The sequence below is a fragment of the Thermobia domestica genome, chromosome 2 (genome assembly GCF_964235325.1).
Source record: "Thermobia domestica chromosome 2, izTheDome1.hap1.1, whole genome shotgun sequence".
Lineage (NCBI taxonomy): Eukaryota > Metazoa > Arthropoda > Insecta > Zygentoma > Lepismatidae > Thermobia > Thermobia domestica.
This window is the reverse complement of record NC_137455.1, coordinates 296,060,219-296,085,038: the sequence shown is the minus strand read 5'-3', so window position 1 is coordinate 296,085,038 and position 24,820 is coordinate 296,060,219. Positions and strand designations below refer to the sequence as shown.

Here is a 24,820-nt window from a genome sequence, read left to right as displayed (position 1 = left end):
ACCATCACTGACTAATGTTTCTTCACAATACATTTTATATTCCTTTCTTCATTGCCATTTGCTTCGTGCTGTATTCATTGCGTACGTGTGGTGTGTATCTTGAAACATTTACAGTGCGTCAACGTATCGTATTAGTCAACTTATGAACATTGGGCATCATGTTTTGTTTTTATTTCGTTTGGCGAAATAATTTATGAGTAGCAGATTGTGTCACATCGTGTGGAGGTATTAAGCTTTGGCTTAGCTGCGTGAGGCACAAACACAAATTCAACGCATCCCTCTGAAGAAGATACCAAAGAGAGAGAGAGAGAAAAAAAATAAAAACAATCCAAGTACCAAGTTCAAATTCTCGCTACATTATCTTCTAACAGGCCGCTGCTTTCAAGCATAAAACAAATTATAGTTTTTTTTTTTTTTTCTTTTGAATGGTACTTTATACATTTTTCTCTTTAATGATTACTCAATTTCATGCCTGACTTTTCTGATTTTTATCTAAATTCTGTTACAAAAATATTAGTCCCTGTTGTGGTCGTATTTCGGCTTCTATGTTTGATGTTATGGACAATCTAATGTCTTTTATGCTTATGTCTGTGTGTGGTGAGGGCACGTCTTATAGTGTGAGCAACGTCATATTAATTCCCTGTTTTTATCTTTTACAAAGATCTCCTGCTAAATTACCCTTGTGTTATTTCACTGTTTTCGCCTGTGGTTTAATCCTTTCATCACTTATATTTAAGAGTTTTCGTCTAGGATTTCCAGATGTTCCGTTTTCTTTTGTTACGTAGCTATTTTGAATTTGGTAGACTTTTAATTGATTTCAGATGTATAGCTAAAACCATTGCGTAATTACTGTACTCTAGCATATCCATAATCTGACATAGCCTCTGGGCTGTGTGAAAGAACGTTTTATCTGGACATTTGAATATATAACAAGTGAGTATCGATTCACAGTGTGAAACTATAGTAGGCTTTCAAATTATAAGAGTTCAATATTCAAACTTGAAGTGGTGCATCTATAAGTACTGGTTTGCAACAGATTAATAAGGTCAAAGATACAAGCTGCTTCACGGATGCTGAATACACATCAAAAAGCCCTTATTCGATATCCCCTACGTTTTTTGTTTTCTATGACGATAAAGGTTGTTATCGAAAATCATTAATTTGAACTACTTCTAGTTTGAATAGAGCAGTAGCTCTCAAGCTAATTCCTATCACGACCTCCATTTTATCACATCCTCTTTCCAGCGACCTTTTTTTTTATGATTTCTAGTCTTGATAAGCTTGTGTGAGATATCTAATATACCTATTGCGGAGATCTCACGATAGATATCAGCCTATTTCTATAATATACTGAGAAAAAATGAACGGGGCGTACTTAAAGTCGTAGTATATGTTACAATTGTAAATCCTGTAGTTTTTGCACTTAACGTACAGAAAACATATAACTGAAAACGCATATTTTATAATAATTTCTGTATAAGTGTTCCATCTGTACGTACTTTCCGTATGAAACAATATAGGCTTTCAGGATCTCACATACAAATAAACGTATAAAACATATAACTGACTAGGGATGCGCACGAGACAAGATTTGAGGCTGTCTCGTCTCGAAAATGTGCTGTAAAAGTGATGTCTCGACTCGAAAAATATATGTTTCTCTATTGGAAGAGCTGTGTCTCGACTCGAATTTTGTCAGGAAAACTCTGTCTCGACTCGTCTCGAGCGCATCCCTATAACTGACGAAGGTTACATACATATATGTATGTAAGATAAGGAAGACTCTTAGATATCAGATATCCTGCAACGGCATGATGTAACATCTAAGGACAGTATCTATGTATCATACGGATAATGTATGCTCCGTACTGATTTCTGTAGTAAGCAAGATGATTCCGTATATTTGTACAGTATACCGCTGTCCGGAGAACGGATTTTTCTCAGTGTAGTAGAATCTATTTCTATAATGGTATAATAGTGGATACAGTAACAATTATATATTCTCTATGATAAAAGTGCTGGTTCAAGATGTGTATTAAACCCCTTCATTGAAGATTCCATCAAAGTAGCTGATCTAAGTCCACAATTTCTTGACCAACTAATAGAATTACCTTGCATGTCGCTTTGTAACTGGTTTTCTGTAACCAAGACTTGGGCAAGTTCTGGCTGAAGAGAAGAGAAGGATATCCTGGTCTGGTATCTGCTACTTTCAAATTAATAATTCCATTTGCTACATAGTACCTGTGCGAAAGTTTTTTTTTCCATGGTAATAATTAAAACAAACAATAAATCGCTTATCAGTTGAAAATAACTTGATAATGTGGGTCACGAAGATTGAACCGGACATTGCCGCACTAGTAAAATCACTCGATGCTCAGGTATCTCATTAGTATTGTATTTCAATATGCAAGTTTTGTTGCATTTTTATTTTTCTGGTAATTTCAATATGCAGTGCTCATCAGTTTCATATCGTCTCTCTTTCATTTAAATTGATTTTTAAATAACTCTGCACCTGTTGAAAATGTTTAGTAAACCTTTTTTTCCCTTAACAATAGGGTGTAGGTATAAAAACAAAAATATGCCTTTCAGAACAACATTGAAATTACTATTTAAAAATATTTTCCGGCATTAGATTCTAATCATATTTATCTCTTTCGCTTATCTTCGCGACCCCCAGGTTGAGAAACCCTGGAATAAATAATTAGGGGAGGAGGTAGAACCTACTCCTGCGAAACTGAATCGATATCTCTTACTATTTTGCTTTACTGAAATCAGTATTGAAACCGGAAATAATAGTAAATTTTCGCTTTTAATAGAGTGTTGGTATGTTGTGATGGTATGTTCCCTTGTCATAGTATGTTACCTTGAAATCTTTAATCGATTGCAGAAAACTGCTTGTCGTTATCCATTACCATTTTTCTTCTACGGCGATGAATATTGAAACTGAAAATAGCTAATTTGAACCACTTCCAGTTTGAATATAGGGTTAACGGAGGAGATGGAATGCTAAATCAATTGCAAAAGAAAGCATCTTCATATCTTCTACCGTTTTGCTCTGATACCTATTGGCAGACGGACGGACGGACAAAACCGTTCTATAAGACTTCCGACACTTATGAATAGCATAGTTTGGAAACATAAAAAAACTAAAAGTTAGATTGTTATTCAAAGTCAGAGTTGACCACTGTCAAATAGTGTATTTATTTTTTAGGCGGGAGGCACAGTAGCTCAGTGGTTGAGCGCTTATCTTTGGTGCAAGGGGTGCCTGGTCCGATGTTAAGTGAGTTTGTGGTGGACAAAATCTGCCCGTGGGTTTCTCGAGGATTTTCCGTTTCCTTCCACATTTCCTCTCCACCAATTATTTCACTTTCATTATTTATCCTTCTTCTTTAGCCTAAATGTATAACCATGAAACCTTAAACTAGAATTTTAAGCAGTTTGCTTTGCCAAAAACACGTAAATGTACTGTATATACTCGACTGTCCTGGGTTCATCTAAAAAATCCAAACGACTACTTTGATGAATTACTGTAAATTTTGACCGTAATAAAAAAATTTTATTAGTTCTAGGAGGTTCGATTGGTATTTTACTGAATTAACGTCCAGATTACATTTATGTTTCATCTTAGGAAAATATATTTTGTTCAGATAGTAGATCAGAAGCAGCACCATAAATTATTTTCAGTTCTTTTAGAAGTGGAATAGTGAATCCATTCTATACTTCACAACTTAAATTGAGAGGACAATATTTGACACAACTTAAAGCCTTCAGAAATAAATATTATTTGGTGGGGTGGGGAGCTAATAGTAGACATTCCACTGAAATAGACAAAGATCACATTTTATTATTATTATTATTATTATTATTATTATTATTATTATTATTATTATTATTATTATTATTATTATTATTATTACTTGAGGGAATTTAGTGAACCTATTCCATGCTTGGTTTACCCACTCATGTTCGTGTCATGTTAAATGGTGTACGATAGTGTTATCTTGGAGTGGGTTTCTTCCCTTGAACGATGGGGAGCTTAAATGAACAAGTAGTTTCCCCCTCTCCCCACAAAGTACGGCACTATTCACGTGGTTTCATGCTTATAGCGATTTTGTTACAGGGAAAAAATAATGCCAACAATGTGAAAATCAAATACGTATTATCAGAATACGTGTTATCGTATTTAGCAGAATAAGTGTGATAATACATATTATCAGAAATATGTTTTACGGATATTTACAACGAAAGAAATCCCCACACTGTATAGAGATCATAGGCGGCCGCTCAGTGGATGCAGTGGGTGCAGCTGAACTCACGTTAACTCCTGGGTTTATTTTTCCTACAGTTCATTCAGTTTTGAATATCACAAATTTGTACATAAGTAGTTTACATTGGGAAACATGTACTTTTAAGTGCTTAAATTTTCTTAGATTTTCTCAGATATTTCCTTGAATGCATTGATAGCTTACAGCGTGTATCCACGTATGAAGTGTCTTTAAATATGTACAGAAACATATTTATAAAGGTAACCAAGAAAGTTCTGTCGCTTTTTCTGGAGGTCTGTGTTCCATTGGCCCTCACACCGTGAGTTGAATGCGAATGGAGATAAGGCGAAATTAAGTTGTTGGTGTGGATATATCCAACATACTACTTGGTTGTGGCAGTACAGTTACACCGTGAACTTGCGTAAGGACAGAATGGATATGGGACCTCAACAGAGTATCATAAGGGAGTGTATGCCGTACAAGTTCAAACGCAGCTGCAGCGGGGTGGAAGATATGCCAGGCCCTTGGTGAGTATGTCATGACTACGTGGACAGTGTAGTGGTGGTTTAACAAGTTTAAGGATGACGAAACACTCGAAGACGCACCATGTGCAAGATAACCAACACATGTACAAAATGAAGATCTTCAGGGAGCAATTAAAGCGAATAGTGGCCAGATATGTGAGGAACTGAAACTACAATTCAGTGCAAGTGAAAAAAATCATTCGGCAGCCCTTCCATCAACTTGGGAAGCACTACAAGTTGGATCGATGGGTCCCACATAATTTGACTTCGAGCCAGAAGGCAACGCGAGCAGACACCTGTGTTCCTTTGATATCTCGTCTGAGGAAGGAAACATTTCTGGACAGGATGTTAACATGTGATGAGAAGTGGGTCCTGCACGAGGGCATGAAACTGGTGGCAGTGCATTAGGACAAGGCGTCCAGCAACGTAGCCCAAACATCGCTGTCATTCTTCACACGGATGAAAGTTGGAACCAGGTATTTCTGTCATTTACTTCACTGACATCCCAGTAAAGAGTTACGATGCCAACCAATAGACTACTGTGCCGTTAGACTTCTGCAACAGTGACTTTATCTCATAAAGTATGCACAGTTTCCAGCCTCTGAAGAGCGTTTGAACAGAAATACTTTTTGTAGATCTGCAAGGAAATTGAAATGGAAAATATACTTCGAGAAATAGTCAAAATACAGCCAATGCTGGAAGGACGGACTGTCATAGGGCAATGAACACTTCAAAGTCGTTTATATGGATGTCTATTAATCTTTGTATGATATTATTATTAAATGATTTTCCTTATTCTCATTCTCATAAGTATATTGATGCAAAATGAGTACTTTTTTTTGGCAAAAGTTACGGAAATTTTCGCAATTTTGGCTCCTTTGGCTATTCAGTTATTACCTTTATACTCTACAATTAATAAAATGAATTTACATTATTCTATACAGTACTTATGAGTTCGGTGTTCATTGTGGGTCCAATTATCTTGATTAGATTTCAAACTGGATTGCATTTCTTGCCTGAAGAGGTATGTAAAGGAATCTAATTTACCTCTGGAGTCGCTTATGTTCCGTAACTGCCATATCAATGCCAGTGCAAGTTATACATCTTTTTACTTATGAGACAATGCCACTAAGGTCACATGTTTTGTTTTGATGTTAAATTACGGCGGCACGGTGGCTCAGTGGTAGAGCGCCTACCTCTGGTGCGTAGGGTCCTGGTTCGATCAACGGTCCAGTAAGTTTGTGGTGAACAGAATTGTGTCCGTAGATTTCCTCGGGGTACTTCCGTTTCTCCCACTTTCTCATTCCACCAATTCTTCCACCATCATTCACTTGCTTTAATCATCGTCTCCCTTAGCCTAAAGGACATAACCGTGGGACGTGGAAGATTTAATTTAATTTCATTTTGATGTTAAATTTGACTCTAATGCTCTCAGTTAATAAATACATTTTATGAGATATTCAATGTGAATAGTGTTTATCAAATTGACACCAGAGTATGAGTTATATTTCCAAAATAAAAGAAATGTGTGCAGGTGTCTAGTATATCTAGTATTGTTGTTAGGTTATTTCGTCCACATAACCTCTTCTTTCTTTACTTGTATAGCAACAATATGTTTGAACTGAAAATTACAAGTGATAATAGCTTTAAAAATAACTTCTTCCCTCCCCTCCTCAGTTTTAAAGACATCTAACAATGTGATATAAAGTCTTGTTAGAATTCCAAATTATGCTATTCATAAGTGTCGGAAGTGTTATCCGTCTGTCTCTAAGTCTCAGAGAAAAAACAGTAAGAGATATCGAGAAGCTGTTTTTAGACATCGATTCAGAGCCCCAAGAAAGGTTACATCCCCTTATTTAACCATTAATTCAAATTGCAAATGGTAGAAAGGAATAGTTTTCGGTTTTAACGTTGATCGCTATAGAACAAAAACGGTAATAGATAACGAGAAGTATTTTTTTTAAATCGATTTAGCGACCCAACAAGAGACATCATCTGTGGTTGTGACACTGCTTAAAGAAGTTATAGAAATTTACTATAGTACTTCTGGTTTCAATATTGATCTTTATACAGCAAAAGTGGTAAGAGATATCGAGTACCGGGTTTCTGGAATCGGTTAAGTGCCCCAGTTAACCGTTAATTCAAACCAAAGGAAGTAGAAATCAACCATTTCCGGTTTCAACCTTGATCGCCTAAGAATAAAACAATAATAATGAGCGACAAGCAGTTTTCTGGAATCGATTCAGCGTATCAAAAAAAAGACATATCTAATTGTATTACTCTATTAAAACCATAAGTGTTAGACATTTAATAACAAGTTGATTCAAAGTTAATCGCCGCAAAATAAAACTATAATAAGTAACGACATGTGTAATTTTAGAATCGACACCATCTCCACCCGGAACACTGTACTAAAACAAGAAGTGATAGAAATTTCCTAATATTTCCAGTTTCAATGTTTGTTCTCCATACCGCAAAACGGTAAGAGATATCGAGGAGAGGTTTTTCTGGAATCGATTCAGCGTCCTAAGACTAGTTTCCGTCTTTTGCGCTAACCCTCAATTCAATCTGAAAGTGGTAGTAATCAACTGTTTCCGGTTTCAAAGTTGATTACCATAAAATAAAAGTGGTAATTGATAGCGACAAACGGTTTTCTAGAATCTATTCAGCGTCTTAACAAAATATAGCATCTCCACCCATGACATTCTATTATCATAGAACCAGACGCAATAGAAATATTTACTACTTTCGGTTTCCATTTTTGATTACCGGAGAGCAAAGACAGTGAAATACAGTAATTAATGGATTTTTATGTGGATTCAGCGTCCCAAGGATACGTTTTATCTCCACCTTTATGTGCCTATTCAAACCGAAAGTAGTGGAATTCTATTTATTGCCGATCTCAATGCTGATCACTATAGTAAGAAATCGTCATACATAGCAAGAAACAGGTTTTTGAAGTGGATTCAATATTGCAAAAATAATTTCCTAGGTCGACTTAACTTTCTATTTCAACCGGAAATGGTAGAAATCTGCTATTACTTCCGGTTTCATTATTGTTTCTTATGACGTGAAAATAGTAATAGGAGGCGACGAACGATTTTTTAATTATGGTTTCAATATTCGAAGAATACATTTGATCTCAGCTTAATTCAGTTATAAGAAATAGAAGAACTTTCGAAACATGTTTTTACAGTTTTATGTTCCACACTTACATATGCCGTGTAGGTTAAAGAAGACGGTAATGATACTAATGAATGAATGATGAAATGAAGAATGTGGGAGAAAACAAGACAAACCCGAGTAAATCCACGCACATGGTATTTGTCCACCACACAGCCCACAAAACGCTAGCTAGGACCGAACACGGGACCTCACGCACCAGTGCGGCTTCTAAATCTTCCGATTTCAGTCTTGGTTTCTATATAGTACTAGTTGTAAGAGATATCAAGATACTGTTCTTGATATGGGTTCAGCGTTAGATGAACAGGTTGTCTCTCTCACATTATATCTCTATTACAGCCGAAAGTTTTATAGACCTGTTCAAATATTGAATTCGCATAGTTTGGAAAGGGATGCGCCAGTAGCCCTAAACAGCATAAGATCTAAAAAATCAACTAGTTGTCCTAAACTACAGAAGACCTAAGCGGCACAAGCCCTAAAAGGCATAACTCCTAAAATGTATTAGGGCTTACATTGCGTTCGTGTTAGTATACTGTAGAAACAGTACAAATGGGTAGCGATTATCGTCAAGCTTCATTGAATATTTAAGTTTTGTAGCACGGATACGCACAGAGGAGGTGAATACGTTATAACCCACGATAACCGTCATTGAGCTTTTACGGGATCTTTCAAAAACAACGTAATGAGAATTGAAGTACGATCCATTGAACCAATTTAAAATCAGTAGCTGAGTTTGAGTTTTTTGAGTTTCAGTGTTTTGCGTCTTTATACAACGTCGTGGTTATAGAGCACCGAACCTACTATTAACGTGTAACTGACACACAGAGAAAGTCATTTTATTATTTGCTGTTACTAAGTATGTTCTAGAAAAATAAAGGCTTTTCATCTAGATTACAGTTGAACAACTGGTATTGTTTTTTTATGGAGGGTTATTGTGTTTTTTATGAGGGTTTTACCCGAAAACAAAACTAGGAATTTTTGGGCTGGGGAAAATTATACCAACTCTCATTAGGGGTCAATTCAACCCTTGGTCTTGAGTAATTTTAACTTTAAGCAATGCGAATTGTGGGAAAATCTCAAAGAAAACATAGATCACATTACGTCAAATTCAAATATTTTAAAAATAAAATTATCCTGAAATATTTTTCTTAAATTGTGGATAGAGCAAATTCATCTTTATATTTGTTGTTAACTGTTAGATTTTTTTAATGAATTCAAAAAGCCTATAAAATACTAGGACATAAAATTAAAAAGTGCCGAAGCTAATTCATGGAGAGTACATTAGTACAACCGTGGTTGGATTCGTTTAGTTCAACGTTCTACGATTATGCAACGAGATGTAGGAGACAGGTGGTTCGATTGTGTTACAACAGGATAAAACATACAGCCATATGCGATTAACAATATAGAAGCTTAATTCGCTCATATTGACATTCGAAGTCCTTGTTTATGTATTTATACTGAGAAAATAATTGTATGTGGCGTACGTAAAATCGTATCTTATATTTGTAAATTCTGTAGTTTTTGAACTTAACGTACAGCAAACGTATAACTGAAAACGCATGTTTTATAATACTTTCTGTATAAGTGTTCCATCTGTACGTATTTTCCGTATGAAACAATATAGGCAGTCAGGATCTCACATACAAGTGGACGTATATAACATATAGCTGACGAAGGCAACATACATATATGTATGTAATATAAGGAAGACTGTTAGACATCAGACATCCTGCAACGGCATGATGTAACATCTAAGGGCAGTACCTATGTAGCATACGGATAACGTATGATCCGTACTGATTTCTGTAGTAAGCAAGATTATTCCGTATATTTGTACAATATACCGCTGTCCGGAGAACGGATTTTTCTCAGTGTATCTATTTATTTTGAACACTTTCAATTAGATGGTGATACAGTACGCAAATTAGATGTACAGCATCCAACCGTTGTTACTAAATACAAACTTTGTCAGGATATTTCAGAATATTCGAAAGCTTGTCGTTTCCTCCTACTTTATCAGTCCACCGGTTATTTATCGTCGTTCTTTCCCTTTGGTCTACTTGGTAGCACGAGTGCTTTTGGTGATCCCGGGTTTGAACTCCGGTAAGAGAGCGGAAGAAGTATCTGGAAGAATTTGAAAACATTACCATGGTTCGGTTTATGTATAAACTGTATGTTCACGTCTCATATAGCCTCAGTGGTGAACGTTAAACATTAATAAATAAACAATTTATTAGCTTTCTTTAACCTATAAATATGATAGTAAAACGTTAAAAATTTAGATTTTTTTATTTATCTATTTCGTATTTCCAAGTTTCCCCCCTCATTGTTACAATGTTCTACGCTATTTTTCAGAGACCTATATATGTTACAAAAAAAAAAAAAAAAAGTACAGTAAAGATGAAACTTTAGCTGAAGTCAACCAATGAGGCTCCATGTAGTAGAGTGAGATCCGCCCACCCAAGATGTGTCAAGAAGACCATTTGGTCGTGTATCATCTCTCTCACTCCTTCCTTTGGTTCGCCTTTTGTGTTGCTCTGCTCTTTTTTGCGAGTCTTTCTTATGTTTTCGTTTCGCTCGGCTCTCAAGAAGACGGACGAAATATTCTGTTGACATGTGACTCGAACCGTATGGAAAGTGTCGCGTTGGTTGCCACATAACGCATTCTTGGTGTGTGTCAACCTGTTTGACTCTCTGCTGGACTTCCGATCGACTTTAGAGCAGTAGTTACTTTCTAGTTCAAATACCTGTCGGAACATCAATAAGAAGTTATTTGCTACTTGTGAATGCTAAAGGACGATTTTTAATTTGTGTATTCAAAGATGATGGAAGACCGATTACCTCCATTTTCAACGACGAATTCGACTCTTTACCAATCAGTATTCGGAGTTTCGAATTCCATCTATAGTTCGGTATTCCCCAGTTACCCTGTTACAGGGAACAATAATCCTCTGCTAACTCCAGTGTCGAACCCATCACCTCCTATGTTATTACCGTCTTTCGGTTCTACAGATTGGCATCATGTTGTCACACCATCTTTCACCAATTATCATAACCACAGTCATCATTCTCATAATCACAGTAACACCACAAATCCGTCACCGACGACGACGGATATCGAATTCGGACCTTTTCGTCGCGAAGACACTACTATTGGAAACGCCACGACAACGTCACCACCGTTAGCCATTTCGTTAGAAGATGCATCGTTACCTTTCTCGTCGTTAGAGAAGTCAAAATCCCCGTTAACGCCGGCGGAGTTACGGTTTGGCGGAGACTTCTTGGGTGGCTTTAATGTCGCAAGTACAGCAACAGAATTTTCTGCTCAAAAACTTCTTACATTTAACAATCTCGCAGTTGGACCTAATACTGTCGGCGGGATGTGCAATAGTGTCTCTCAAGATTCCATAGACATTCTCTCGGCGTTCGATCAAGTGACTCTTATGGACAATAGAATAGAGAGTGACGTCGCGGAGTTAGCATCTACAGACATTTGCGAAGATGACCATAACAATAACGTGACCTGTACTGCTGACAACAATGAATTGGCCAGCTCAGAAGGTGAGTCGAATTTTTAAAAAATAATGTTATTTTTGTTCCGTAATCGTTAAAATTGTAATAAATATAATATAAAGAATATTGTCAATGATCAGGTAGATTATAGATTATTATTATTATTATTATTATTATTATTATTATTATTATTATTATTATTATTATTATTATTATTATTATTATTATTATTATTATTATTAAAGAAAGGATGTAGAGACAGGGGAATGTGAAACAGACCCCCAAACGGAATTCGTCAATTATGTGTATCCTAAACGATTTTAATACTAATAGAAAATGAAGAATATTTATAATAGAATATAAAAAGAAGTCTTTTTTTTTTCCTAAAAATACATGTCATGTTAAAATGATGGAAAAAACTGAAAATTATCATCTATTTTATTACTTTCCTTTGGCTAACTGGGTGCATACTATTCCAAATTTATCATTTTATTATTTCATAACAGTCTTTGTTTGGATTTATTACTTTTTAGAGGTTTTATTTTATATTTTACCATTTATACCCATGTAAACACATACTCAAACAAATGGATTTTCTTACTTCAGTGTACATCAATAAACAGTTTTTGACTTGTTATGAATAGCATTTCCTGTAATCTGTGACTTTAATTTCTCATACTATCAAGACTCATGTTTCAATAAGATAGCATACTACACGTATAATGTTAATAACCGTGTCGTTTGTTTGTTTGTTTGTTTAACGCCCCACGATTATGATCTTTAGACTAAACAAGACAGATGCTTAACAAAGGTGAATGATTATGAATGTTTTTTTTTTTTTTTTTTTTTTGTGCTCTGCTGCTAGAAATCCAACCGGAGACAACGAGCACCAAAGGTGCACGCACTAGCGAATAGATCAGCGGGAATGGCTAAGATTTATAAGAGCATCTACGTATGTATGGCGAGTTTTTAATGTTTTCATATACTGAAATAAGGATTTTGGTTCGCCTTTACTATAGAAAAGCTCAGTTCTCTGAAAAGTCATCCCCCTTGTAGAAAAATTTGCTGGCTACACGGCTATACTCAGGTTCTATCTTTTTCTAACTTACTCGCATACTGCGGAAATCTCATACCGCATCAAGCTTAATCAAGATTGCTGGTTGCCATGTTCTAAAGAGGATCCCGTGAAACTTACAATTATAAATGAAGTGTCTGTATTGGTAGTTGAAGTGGCCAGTGTTCCATGCACAGGGTATGGATAGCCACTGTTAAATGGGAAGATGTTATTGGATTCACTCCATTAACGAATTATGTCGAGATAATACTAAAAAAATATAAAAAATCACTATTCAAGAGTTATCGGGTGGAGTAACGAACAAATAGGCGGACGTACCAAGGTTACAACCTTATGTGGTCCAATAGCGTGATCCTAGTAACCTATTCATTCCGGATGTTTCAAGAGAAGTGGCTTATACCAGATTATAGAACTGTTAGTGGAATTGACCAGTGGTGTATTCGATTTTGTTTCGGAGGGAACTTTGCTAACTTTCGGGTTGCCTGAAAATGTGAAAATTCTGCAAGATATTTCATATACTTTACTGTAGTAAGTAATATTTCGGGGGGCTTAAGCTCGGAAGACCCCCCTCTAAATACGCCACTGGAATTGACCTATAGATTTATGAAATATAAATTAAACCGTTAGAGCGTTTTCGAGAAATAATTTCCAATTTTCATATTCCAGAAGAAAATTTGGAAAATGAGACAAATTCGAATCCAGCTGAGGATCTTATAAATGAAATGAAATATTTCAGTTTAACTAACGTCCCACGCTTTATGCCTTTTTGGGTTGAGGGAGACGATGACTAAAACAAGTAAATGATAATGAAAGAATTGGTGGAAGGAAGCGGGAGTATCCCGGGGAAACCCATGGACACAATGTTGTTCAACACCAACTTTTACTTGGCCGGGGATCGAACCACGGACCCCATGCACTAGAGGTACTGGCTCCACTACTGAGCCACCGTGCCTCCCGAGATTCTTGTAAAAATCTTAATTTAAAATCTCTTCTCGATACATTAAACGGTATGAGCTGCTGTGTACATATATGTAGAGATGAACGAATGACAAACAGTTCTTTTTCTCCATATAAAGCTAATAAAAAGTGTAATTGCATTGAAATTTTGAATTCGGTTTGTTTTAAAACGATCATAAAACACTTTTTTTAAACTTTTATTGTCGATAAGGACTTTTATAATCAGAATCATGAAATAATAATAATTAGCCTATATTTTTACGTGATTATGGAAATGATAGTCAAAATATCACTAGAATGGTCTGCACTATGACCTTGTCTGACAAAATTAAAATAAAGCAACCCAAATAACAAAGAGGGTTTACTTTAATTTCTCGTCAGTTGATATGATTAATTACAAAACATAAATTCACCCCTGCCCTCCCTTCAGAATAACATTCTGTCTGCACCACTGCGTGAACCTTCAGGAACCTCTAAACTATGTTGAATCCAAATAACATACATTCGTTTAAGATATTCGATCCAGGGTTATACGTATTGACACAACCTGTATGCACGATTAATACCTCATATTATCTCAATAAATGATTTACATCGAGAATATAATTTGTATTATACCGGAAAATTCATTCAAATTTAGTGATGTGTCGAATTGATAAGAACGATGTCTAGTCATATTCTCGTGTGTTTCCAGGAATTAACGTTGGGGATGAATTCTAAGAACTCCCACGTGACTCGATGGTAAAATTTCCGCTTTTGTTATATAGGAGACAATCGCAATTTGAGCCAATTTAGTTTGGATCCCACGCTCCAGATTTTTCGTTCTATTGCTCACCAATTTTTGTTAATCGCACACTAGCATGGTAATTCGTAAAAAGAGATTGTTTTAATAAATTGCTAATAATTATTTGAAGATCTTGGTTTTGTGATTAAGAAATTTTGGTGATCAACAATCATAAAGTCAAAGTGATTCAGAGATTTCTGGCCTATAAGGAAAGGTCTTGAGCTTCCCATTAATTTACTTAATTACATTCTTATTTAAATACCAGACGATTTAGATTCTAAATTTCTGATTTTCTTTATTATTTTTCATTTACTTCTAAAATTTCATTACAAATCTCTTATCACCTTGAGGCTGTAAACGAACTTTTCAAATAAATTCTGGTAGAGGCAGTACGAGACTACTAGAGTATTGTACTATGATAATTAATACTCACGAGTACCTAGGTAGTGTTGCACACGACACAAAAAAGGTTTTCTCGTAATTTCTAGTACACGGAAAAAAGTATTTGACAGTTAACAAATTTTATTTTGCCAATGACTCGAGTACAAATGAATTAATTTGGATCTTTTTGTTGTTATCCTTAGAATAGTGATAACTTGACAACTTGCCAAAGTCGATACTCTAATAGGTTAATTTATTGTTGAGTTATTCGGAAAAGAATTTTTGTCAACTGAAAAATATTTTCTTTCGTGACTGTACAAGTCTTGCCTCGTCTCAATTCTCAAAGAATTATTTCTTGTTTCAATTCTCAGGAAGCATTTCTCGTCTCGTCTCGAAATTTTTCTAGGCTCATTTTGTAAATTTAAGGACAAAATTTGTCCTGATCCGTTACTTAATTTCGTCTAGAAGTTTTCAGAGGCCTTTCGCGTCGCGAGAAGTGTATGAAATTGATATAACAACACTTAAACCATGTGTATTATTGAAGTATCTTGTCTAATGGCTTGCTTATCTTTAAACTTTGATAAATCCTCTTTCATTACAATTACTTTCTCAATTTATAATTTTTATAACGAATCATGTACATTAAAACAGTATTTGCAAATGCAATGAAATGAAAACTTTCACTTTAACGTCCGCAATTATACCCTTTAGGCTAAGGGAGACGATGAGTAAGGCAAGTAAATGATAATGGAAGAACTGGTGGAATGGGAATGTGGGATGAAACGGGAACACTCCGAGAAAACCTACAGACACGAAGTTATCCGTCAAAAAATTTACTCGGCAGAAGTTTAGTCCGTATTAATAGTATTTTATGAATAGCCTACTCCTAAAATTTGCCTTGTTAAAATCAATTACTAGTAGTTCTGTGCTGTGAACGACTTTTTTTTTTTTTTTTTTGTTCGTTTGGGAATGAACGTTGATTAAAGAAAGTGGGTGATATGTATCTTTTTAAATTCAACTATTCAACAGTTATAAGTATATACCATTTGAATTTCCTATTACTAAATGGAAAATTCTACAAAGATAAATTTCGAAGGTAAAGTGCATAAAGGTACATCAACCAGCCAAGAGGACAAAACCTTTTTGTATAATTGAGACGAGATTAGAAATAATTGTCCGAGAATCGCAATGAGACTAGATTTCTACAAACTTAACGAGACGAGACAAGATAACCTTATTGCTCGTCTCATCTCGTGGGCAACACTAATAATTACTGATTCAATTTTCCTTTATTATTATTATTATTATTTCTCTAATTGTTATTACAGAAAATCAATAAGATATTAGAAAACTTGAAGAAGGGCTGTAAAGACTATTAGATCAAAATAAATGTTAAAAAGACAAAAGTATGATGGCTAAAACGAAGTGGTCGGTGTCAGATATAGAAGTAAGAAGGGAGAAAATAGAACAGGTGACTAGTTTTCGATAATTGGGTAGTATTCTCAGTAATGATATGAAGTGTGAACATGAAATAAAAGCAAGGATAGGAATGGCGAAAGAATCCTTTAGGAAGAAAAAAAACATTTTGTGGAACTTTAAATAAAGTTTTTTTTTAAAAAAAAAAAATACTCAAAATGCTTCGTGCAGAGTATTGTTCTCTATGAGTCAGAAATATGGACATTACGCAGAAATTATGAAAAACGGCTGCAAGCTTTCGAAATGTGGGTGTGGAGAAGAACGGACAAAATTAGATGGGCGAGCGGAAACGAGTAAGGGGGTCTTAGAAATGGTTGGGGAAGAAAAAGAACAATTTTATACATTATTAAGAAGAGGAAGAGAAACTGGTTGGGACATTGGCTATGAAGGAACTATATCATGAAAGATGTGCTAGAGGATGGTGGCAGGAAGGAGAGGGAGAGGGCGAAGGAGACTACAATTAATGGACGATATCAAAACAGAAAAGTGATACGCGAAAACGAAGAGGTTAGGGGAAGACAATGGAGCATGGAAGCTTCTCACAATCATTTGCAGCAAGTGATCTGTCAATACTGAGAGAATACCTATGAAGATGTTATTATTATTATTATTATTATTATTATTATTATTATTTAACACCGATGGGAGCTCACGTGTTCAGCCTTCGATTGTGTTCCTTACCAAATTTTTTATAATAACGCACTAACAATAGATAACAGAAATTTTGGAAAGGGTGTTAATTTCATAAAATTCTAATGGTTATTTAAAAGGATCTTTCATGTGGCACAGAAGTATCGATGAACAACACTAAATAATAATTACTTCAACCATTAGTTACTCTAATACTAGTAGTACTGTAATAAAATTATTTTTTGTGCTGATTGAAAATACCTATTTTGTGTTAAATTTTGAGTCTATAACAACCCACAACATTGTCTTGTAGATCCTATTTTTCTAATTTTCATTATCTACAGTAGCAATCGCTCTGTAAACAGTTAAAGTTCTATACTTCTTTCTCCTGGTTGTTGGTCTAGAATTATACATGTCTTTTGCGCTTGTAACCTACAGATTGATTTTTCCAGAATACAACTTAATCTGACTATTGACTTCATGTTATCAACATGGTAAGTACTATTGTAGGCTAAAGAATAGTGATAAATGCACGTAAATGATTTTGCAAAGCAAGAGGTAGTGTTGCAGTGTACACTACGTAAAAGAGTTTAGATTCTGACAATGTTCACAACATGAAAACTGAAGTTCAAAATTCTGCATTTTCCTCATCCTTCATTCCACACTCAAACACTTCAGTAACGTGAATTAATACTTCAAAAGAGAAAATAGTCTAGTATTTTAGTTTCGTCGAACAGAAAGTTATGTAGTTTCGTTGTAACGTTCTCTTCCGCGGTATTTGCATCCTGAGCATTATGTTAACCCGCTAGTCTCAACAGTACTACAGCTAGTCTATCAAGCAAGGATGATCGTACAAATACATGGAGAATCAATTGTTGGTTTGCCATATACATTTGGAAAAGTTAATGGAAAATGTGACGGATTAAAATTAAGAACTAAAAAAATTGATTAAATTAAAAACTGATGGATTAAAATTAAGAATTAAATTAAAGATAAAATAACTGACTAAATTAAAAAACTAATGGATTAAAATTAAGAATTAAAGTAAAGAAAAATACTTGATTAAATTTAAAACTGATTAAATAAAATAAGAATTAAAATAAACAAAAAAATCATTAAATTAAAAACTAATGGATTAAAATTAAAAATGAAAGAAAAATAATTGATTGATTTAAAAACCAATGGATTAAAATTAAGAATTAAAGTAAGTAACATAATTGATTAAATTAAAAACTAATGGATCAAAATTAAAAATTAAAATAAAAATAATTTTATTAAATTAAAAACAAATGTATTAAAATTAGGAAGTAAAGAAAAAGTTATTGATTAAATTTAAAAAAAACTGATGGATTAAAATTAAGAATTAAAATAAAGAAAAAAATAATGATTAAATTAAAAACTGATGGATTAAAATTAAAAATTAAAGAAAAATAATTGATTACATTAAAAACTAATGAATTAAAATTAAGAATTAAAGTAAAGAAAAATAATTGATTTAATTAAAAATTAATGGATTAAAATTAAGAACTAAAATAAAGAAAAATAATTGATTAAATTAAAAACAAATGTATTAAAATTAAGAAGTAAAAATTATTTGATTAAATTAAAGAAAAGGTAAATGATTAAATTAAAAACTGATGGATTAAAATTAAGAATTAAAGATAAAATAATGGATTATATTGAAAAGCTGATGGATTAAAATTAAGAATAAAAGTACAGATAAAAAATAGATTAAATTAAAAACTGATGGATTAAAATTAAGAATTAAAGAAAAAGTAATTGATTAAACTAAAAATTGATGGATTAAAATTAAGAATTAAAGTAAAGATAAAATAACTAAGTAAATAAAAAACTGATGGATTAAAATTAAGAAGTAAAGTAAAGATAAAGTAAATGATTAAATTAAAAACTGATGGATTAAAATTAAGAATTAAAGATAAAATAATGGATTATATTGAAAAGCTGATGGATTAAAATTAAGAATTAAAGTAAAGATAAAATAATTAAGTAAATAAAAAACTGATGGATTAAAATTAAGAAGTAAAGTAAAGATAAAGTAAATTATTAAACTAAAAATTGATGGATTAAAATTAAGAATTAAAGTAAAGAAAAAATATTTGATTAAATTAAAAACTAACTTGAGAAGACGTAACTGTTAAAATTAAAATCAACTTATCGATTAAAATTAAACGGTTAACTGTTAAAATTAAAATTAAAAATTCATTGATTAAAATTAATAAAAGTAAGAGGTACGGTTCACCACATTAAACTTTCTTGCTATAATTCTTTACACTTAATCATATTGTGCTGCAGTTATTAATGAAATATTTTCTTGTAAAGTGCGAACACAATTATAAGGTATTTCCAGAAAATTTCAACCAATGAAAACTCATCTCCAAAAGTAAACTACCTCTTGTAGATTTTTACATAAGAACTTATGGCATATGTTAGAGTTGTTAATGAAATATTTGTTTATCAACGTATTCGAGTAATACTTTGTAAAATTACCTAAAAAAAATCACCCCAAGAATAAAATACCTCTCGTGGATATTGTTATGGAAGTGATCTATGCAACATTATAAGAATAATAATGAAACATTTATTTATGAAATATGGCCAAAATCTCCTGATGTAGTGTTTGAAAAAGCAGTCTGAAAAGAAATTCATTTCCAAGACTAAACTACTCCTTGTGATTTTTTCGTAAGGAATAATTTACACAATATTATACACTGTGAAAAATTTCATAGATAATTTTACACAGAATGTTGGCAATTTGTTTGCCACTCCTCTATGTAAATCAATTTATACTTATAAAGTAAAATTACTAATATGAAATGGTGTTAAATTACATTTTTATCAATAAAAATATCATATTTTCTTATAAATTTACTGTAAATTTGTAAAAAACGAGGAAATTTTGTAATTTAATATAAGGAATTGTATATCAACTTACAAAATGAAGGTAAGTGATTTTACATTGATGTTTGGCAATTTAATTACAATTCTTTTTCCAATGTACAGTTATTAATGAAGTATTTTTTTTTATGAAATATGAACAAAATAGCCTAGGTCCTTTTTGAGAAAATCATCCGAAAAAACTCACCCCCAAGAATAAAATACTCATGGTACATTTTCTTAGGTCCAGTGAGTTATATCATATTGTCCGGTTATTAATGAAATATTTATTTATGAAATATGAACAAAATCACTTGAGTTGTTTTTGAGAAAATCGTCCGAAGAAAGCTTATCCCCCAAGAATAAACTAGTAGTAGGCATAAAAATGTTTTTTCGGTTTTTAGGGAAACCGAAACTGACTTTTAAAAAAACTCAAAAAAACGGTTTTTCGGTTTTTATCAAGCCAGTTTAGATTATCAAAACCTGTTCGCCTTTTTTATCAAACCAGTTTTGTTTTTCAAAACCGGTTCGGTTTCCTATCAACCCGGTTTCGGTTTGTAAAATCGATTTAGTTTTCCATCAAACCGAGTTCGTTTTTTTAAAATTAAACTATTTCAATTTTAAACTGGTTCATTTTTTATCAGAAACTTTTTGTTTCTGTATTGCGAGTATTTGTATATTCGTGGACATTGGTCTGTGTTACGTATGTTTATTTCTGACATTTTAAAATCATCTGCAGGTAAATTTGAACGTCTTTGGAAATAATATTCCGGTCACCCTCTGAAAAAGATACTGAATACCAAGTCAGTTGTTGAATGCAGACCAGGACTACTTAACTTCTCGACTTAGTCCTCAGGTCACTTCTTTCATGTAACGAGTCAAGTATAATGACACGTAACAGAACAATAATATAAATAAAATAAATAAACATCACTTATTTCAGATACAAGCCAGTACCGTGCCGGGGGGACGAGGCGCCGAAATAAGGGGGGCACAAAATTCGGGAGAGAGAGAGAGAACAAAAAGGAAAAAAGATAAGAAAAATACTTGGAATATATTACATATGGAGTCACTGTCGTATACTCTTGCCCCTGGCGCTGATTTTCCACAGCAAGGTACTGATACAAGTTATGACGAAACGTATCTTTTACTATTTAACAAAGAATTTATTAGTTATGTAAAATTTCATTTTTCCTTTATTTTACTCTCTCTCCCTCTTTTTTTTCCTCTGTTGTTCACTTGGTCGCTCTCTTTTACTTCACACAATAGATTTTCTAATTTTATAAACACGTTACTTCTAAATAGTACTCGATCGAAGATATCGGACAGAAGAAAGAACATATCACAATACACTCACTCCGAAGCTGCCACATTTCTTTATTTCATATCTGATGAGTCAGTGCTTTCGTTTTGTAGAGTCACTGTTGTGTGTTTATACAATATGATATTATTGGTTGAAGAAGTCGTTGGGAGGAGAAGTATGAGTGTTTTTCCGCATTAATTTTCAGGCTGGCAAGAACATAATTGCACTAAAGTCAATACGCGGTTCATTTCTTGATTTGTTGTGTTATGATATTGTTTAGTGATTGTTGTGATTTGAAGTGGGACACAGAAACAACAACAACAAAAACAAAAAAAGTAATGCATTCTGACATTAGGAGAACATATAAAGTGTTAAAACTTTGCAGAAAAGAAAGAAAATCTAGACTGATATTGGGTTTAATAAAACAATAGAAACAATTGCTTTTGCGGTAGGCAGAAGTGTGAGAGCTCTTATTAAAATGGTATATTTTCTTCAATCATACTTTTCAAATTATATCCATAAACCTACACTGTAGACCAGGTCTAACGCGCATCAAAAATTGATTCTGCTAATATCTAATATATTTTATTTGGAATCCCAGGTAATACGACTTTTCTTATCATCTATCACAAGTATTGTAAAAAAAAAAAAAAAAAAAAATGAGCAGCTAAGGCTCACAGAAAGAGTTGTTATGCCAAGTGGATAAACTTACAATTTTTAACCAAGTTTGGTTTGGTTAATAGAGTGCAACACACAATACGATTACAATCTTCCAACGACTACTTAGTTTCGACTGAACCAGTAATGAATTACTACGACATGAATATTTGTCAATACCGTCGGTACGGTCGAAAAGCAAGCCTTCCCCATTTATTCTGAAATCCTTTTTTTTTCAGAACTTCTGGCGCCACTTCAGCAAATAAGGAGGTCTATGTGTCTTTCCGATTTCTAAAATGGCTTACGTTCGAAATACCATAAAACTTTTTTTTTTTTTTTAAAAAAAAAAAACGATTTTAATGTCAAACCAGCATCCTTTCAAAACTCAGTACTGAAAAAGGTGACACGTTTCTGTCTTTGTTTGGAACGAGAAAGACCATGAAACAATGGTTAGTTACTGATAAAACTGCCGTTAAGAGAACTTGTACTTCTATAGCAGGATTTTTACACATATATATTATCCCCAGCATTCTTCAGAATGAAATCTTCTGAAACACTGATCTCGATGAATGTTTTAATATTGTATTTGAATCTGGAGGCTATGACAAAATAATTAAACTTGAATCGATTGAAAAATGGAATTCAAAGCTGTTTGTAAGAATCATTTTTTTTTTTTTTTTAATAACTTTAGGTACTGTATTCCTTGTTCTTTGTAGAATAGTCCTCGTTTGAAATAATAAACGCTGGTATACATCTCGAAGGCAAATAATTTATTCCGAGTTAATAAATTTTTAAACAAATTCAAAACTGTGTTTGTATTTTCGAGACACTAGAGAGACGAGACATTTCACGAAACGTCTCGTCTCGTGTCTCGCCTCAAAGGCTTCTGTCTCGTCTCGTGGCAACACTAATTTCAACAAATTGGTTATGTGCTCCGTTCTTCTTTTGCGGGAAGGGACCCTTTCTCCTCAGCATAGGCATCAAAATTTGCCGTCTGCGGATGCGAGTGAGAGCATTAAAAATAAAACAGGTTGTTCAAGTTATTATTATTATTATATATTTATTTATTTTATTGACCTGCCGAATTGTTAGCGAATACAACGTCATAGTGTGTGGTCCTCGGTTCTACTCCCAATTGGACCAATAACAGTTTCTGATGTTGACTGATCACTATGGCGGACCGTGGTGGCTCAGTGGTACAGCGCTCCCTCCCTTCCAGTGCGTGGGATCCCTGGTTTGACCGCAGCTTGCGCAAAATGGGCCTTGTGGTGGACAATCACCATTACGTAGGTTCCTTTGTGTCCTCCCGTTTCTACAAACTTTCTCCATTCCACCATTTCATCCATTATCATTATCATCTGCCTTAGCCTTCAAGTCATAATCATGAGTCTTAAAACAGAAAAGTTTCATTTCATTTTTTCATCTATCATGAGGCAGTTGGGGAACTACATGGATTAAGAAGTTAAAAAAAATAAATATTTAAGTTTTACGTCCCGCGGTTATGCCGGTTAGACTAAAAGAGACGGTGATGATGAGAAATGTATGAAATGGCGGAATGAAGAAAGTGGGAGGAAACGGGACAACCCCGAGAAAACCCACGAGCACGGTGTTTGCCCACCACAAAGTCCATTCGGCGCGAGCTGGGATCTATCCAGGGATCCCAAGCACCGGAGGTGAACGTTCTACCACTGAGCCACCGCGTCCCGGAATTAAGAAGTAGCAAACGCAGGGTCAGTACCAAACTCAAGGTCAGAAATCATGACTCCTGAAAGCTGATACTTTGACCACGCATCATCCAGTTACACATGCTATATTCAGCTGACCATAGACCTTCATGGATGGTAGCGACAGGAAGTTGGGTACTTCGTTCCATTTGAGTAATTTCATCAGTTTTTAAAACTCGTATGACTATAAAGAATAGACTAAAATTTGTTTGCTATCCATCTCACCTGCAATCTAGCTCACTTCTATGTACTAAAATAAAATACTAAACGTGATACATTTCTGCCGGTAACCCACAGTCAGTGCATCGGCTTATATAGGAGCGGCTGAAGGAAACATATTGATATCTCTCATAAACTTGGAAAGAAGGTTCAACATTCCTATCCAATTCAATGCAATGATACACACCAATCAATCTTCCCCTGCCATCTGCAGTTACATTTTCGAAATTAAACTATTTGCGTCAATCCCAACCGATTTCACCAATAATTCAATTTCACTGGAAGTGGCGCTTACCATTGTGTTCTCCGAGATTTTTTTGAATTTCAGCCCCTCACGTATGAGGGATGACGTCCCTCGGCGATCACACTACACTACCCGAGAAAGTGGAGAAGGAAGAAAGCAATGGGGAAGATATGAAGGGCCGTGGGACCTTTATGTTAGGCACCACCTCGGTATTTGTCTGGTGTAAATGAGGAAAACCCAGGAAAAACTTCACTCAGGAGGGCTGGCCTGAAAGAGCTTCCGATCGAATGTGCCCATCATGTAAATCCTAATTGTATTTTATATACATTCAGAACAACTACTATGGCTTTCATGACAACTCAGTCTCCAGATATCGGTCACAGTGTTCAGTGAACTCTTATCAATTAGTGGAAAATATTCGTTTTATGGATTAATATTTATAAACGGAGAAGGTGTGACGAACCTATTGTCTCTTTACAGTGAAAACTGAATCACAGTAGTAAATTATCACTTCTGATTTGTCTCAAAGCAAATGGCTAATGCTGTATTGCGTAGGGTTACCAACCGGCCAGTATTTTACCGTACAGTTCGGTTTTTGACCTCCTTGTCCGGTACGACCTCAAAGCCAGATTTAAATGTCCGGTAATTTTTCCTCATATTAGTCCTATTCTCCGTTCTATTCAGATTATTTTGGCGTGACGAAAGGAATTGTTCGTCGATGAAACATGGTTAAAGCAAAGTTTATAATTCTCTCTGATATCGACCTGTCGTGCGCGGAATTTGCTGAAGAGTTGAAGGCATGAATTAACTGAAATTATCAAAACTGCTAAAGGTCAACAAAAGTACATATTCAAGAGTGCAGTTAGCACTGCTTCATCCTCAAGCTAAATCTTTCGATTAAATAATGCATCCAAATCCAGTAAAAGTAGGCATTATGAGACATACCAGCCTCAGCAAAGCTAGTAAGACTTAGGGATGCGCACGAGACGA

The 24,820-nt window shown here is 34.2% G+C and overlaps 1 protein-coding gene across 1 annotated transcript in view; it reads left to right on the top strand.

Annotated features, from left to right (window-relative positions):
• Positions 1-10,490: 10,490 nt before the first annotated feature.
• Positions 10,491-24,820, top strand: part of LOC145679826 (uncharacterized) — a 51,239-nt gene continuing 36,909 nt past the window's right edge. Inside the window, exon 1 of the mRNA XM_081750349.1 lies at positions 10,491-11,533. Coding sequence (XP_081606475.1) covers positions 10,795-11,533 — 739 coding nt within the window. The 5' untranslated portion in view covers positions 10,491-10,794. The remainder of the gene's footprint in view (positions 11,534-24,820) is intronic.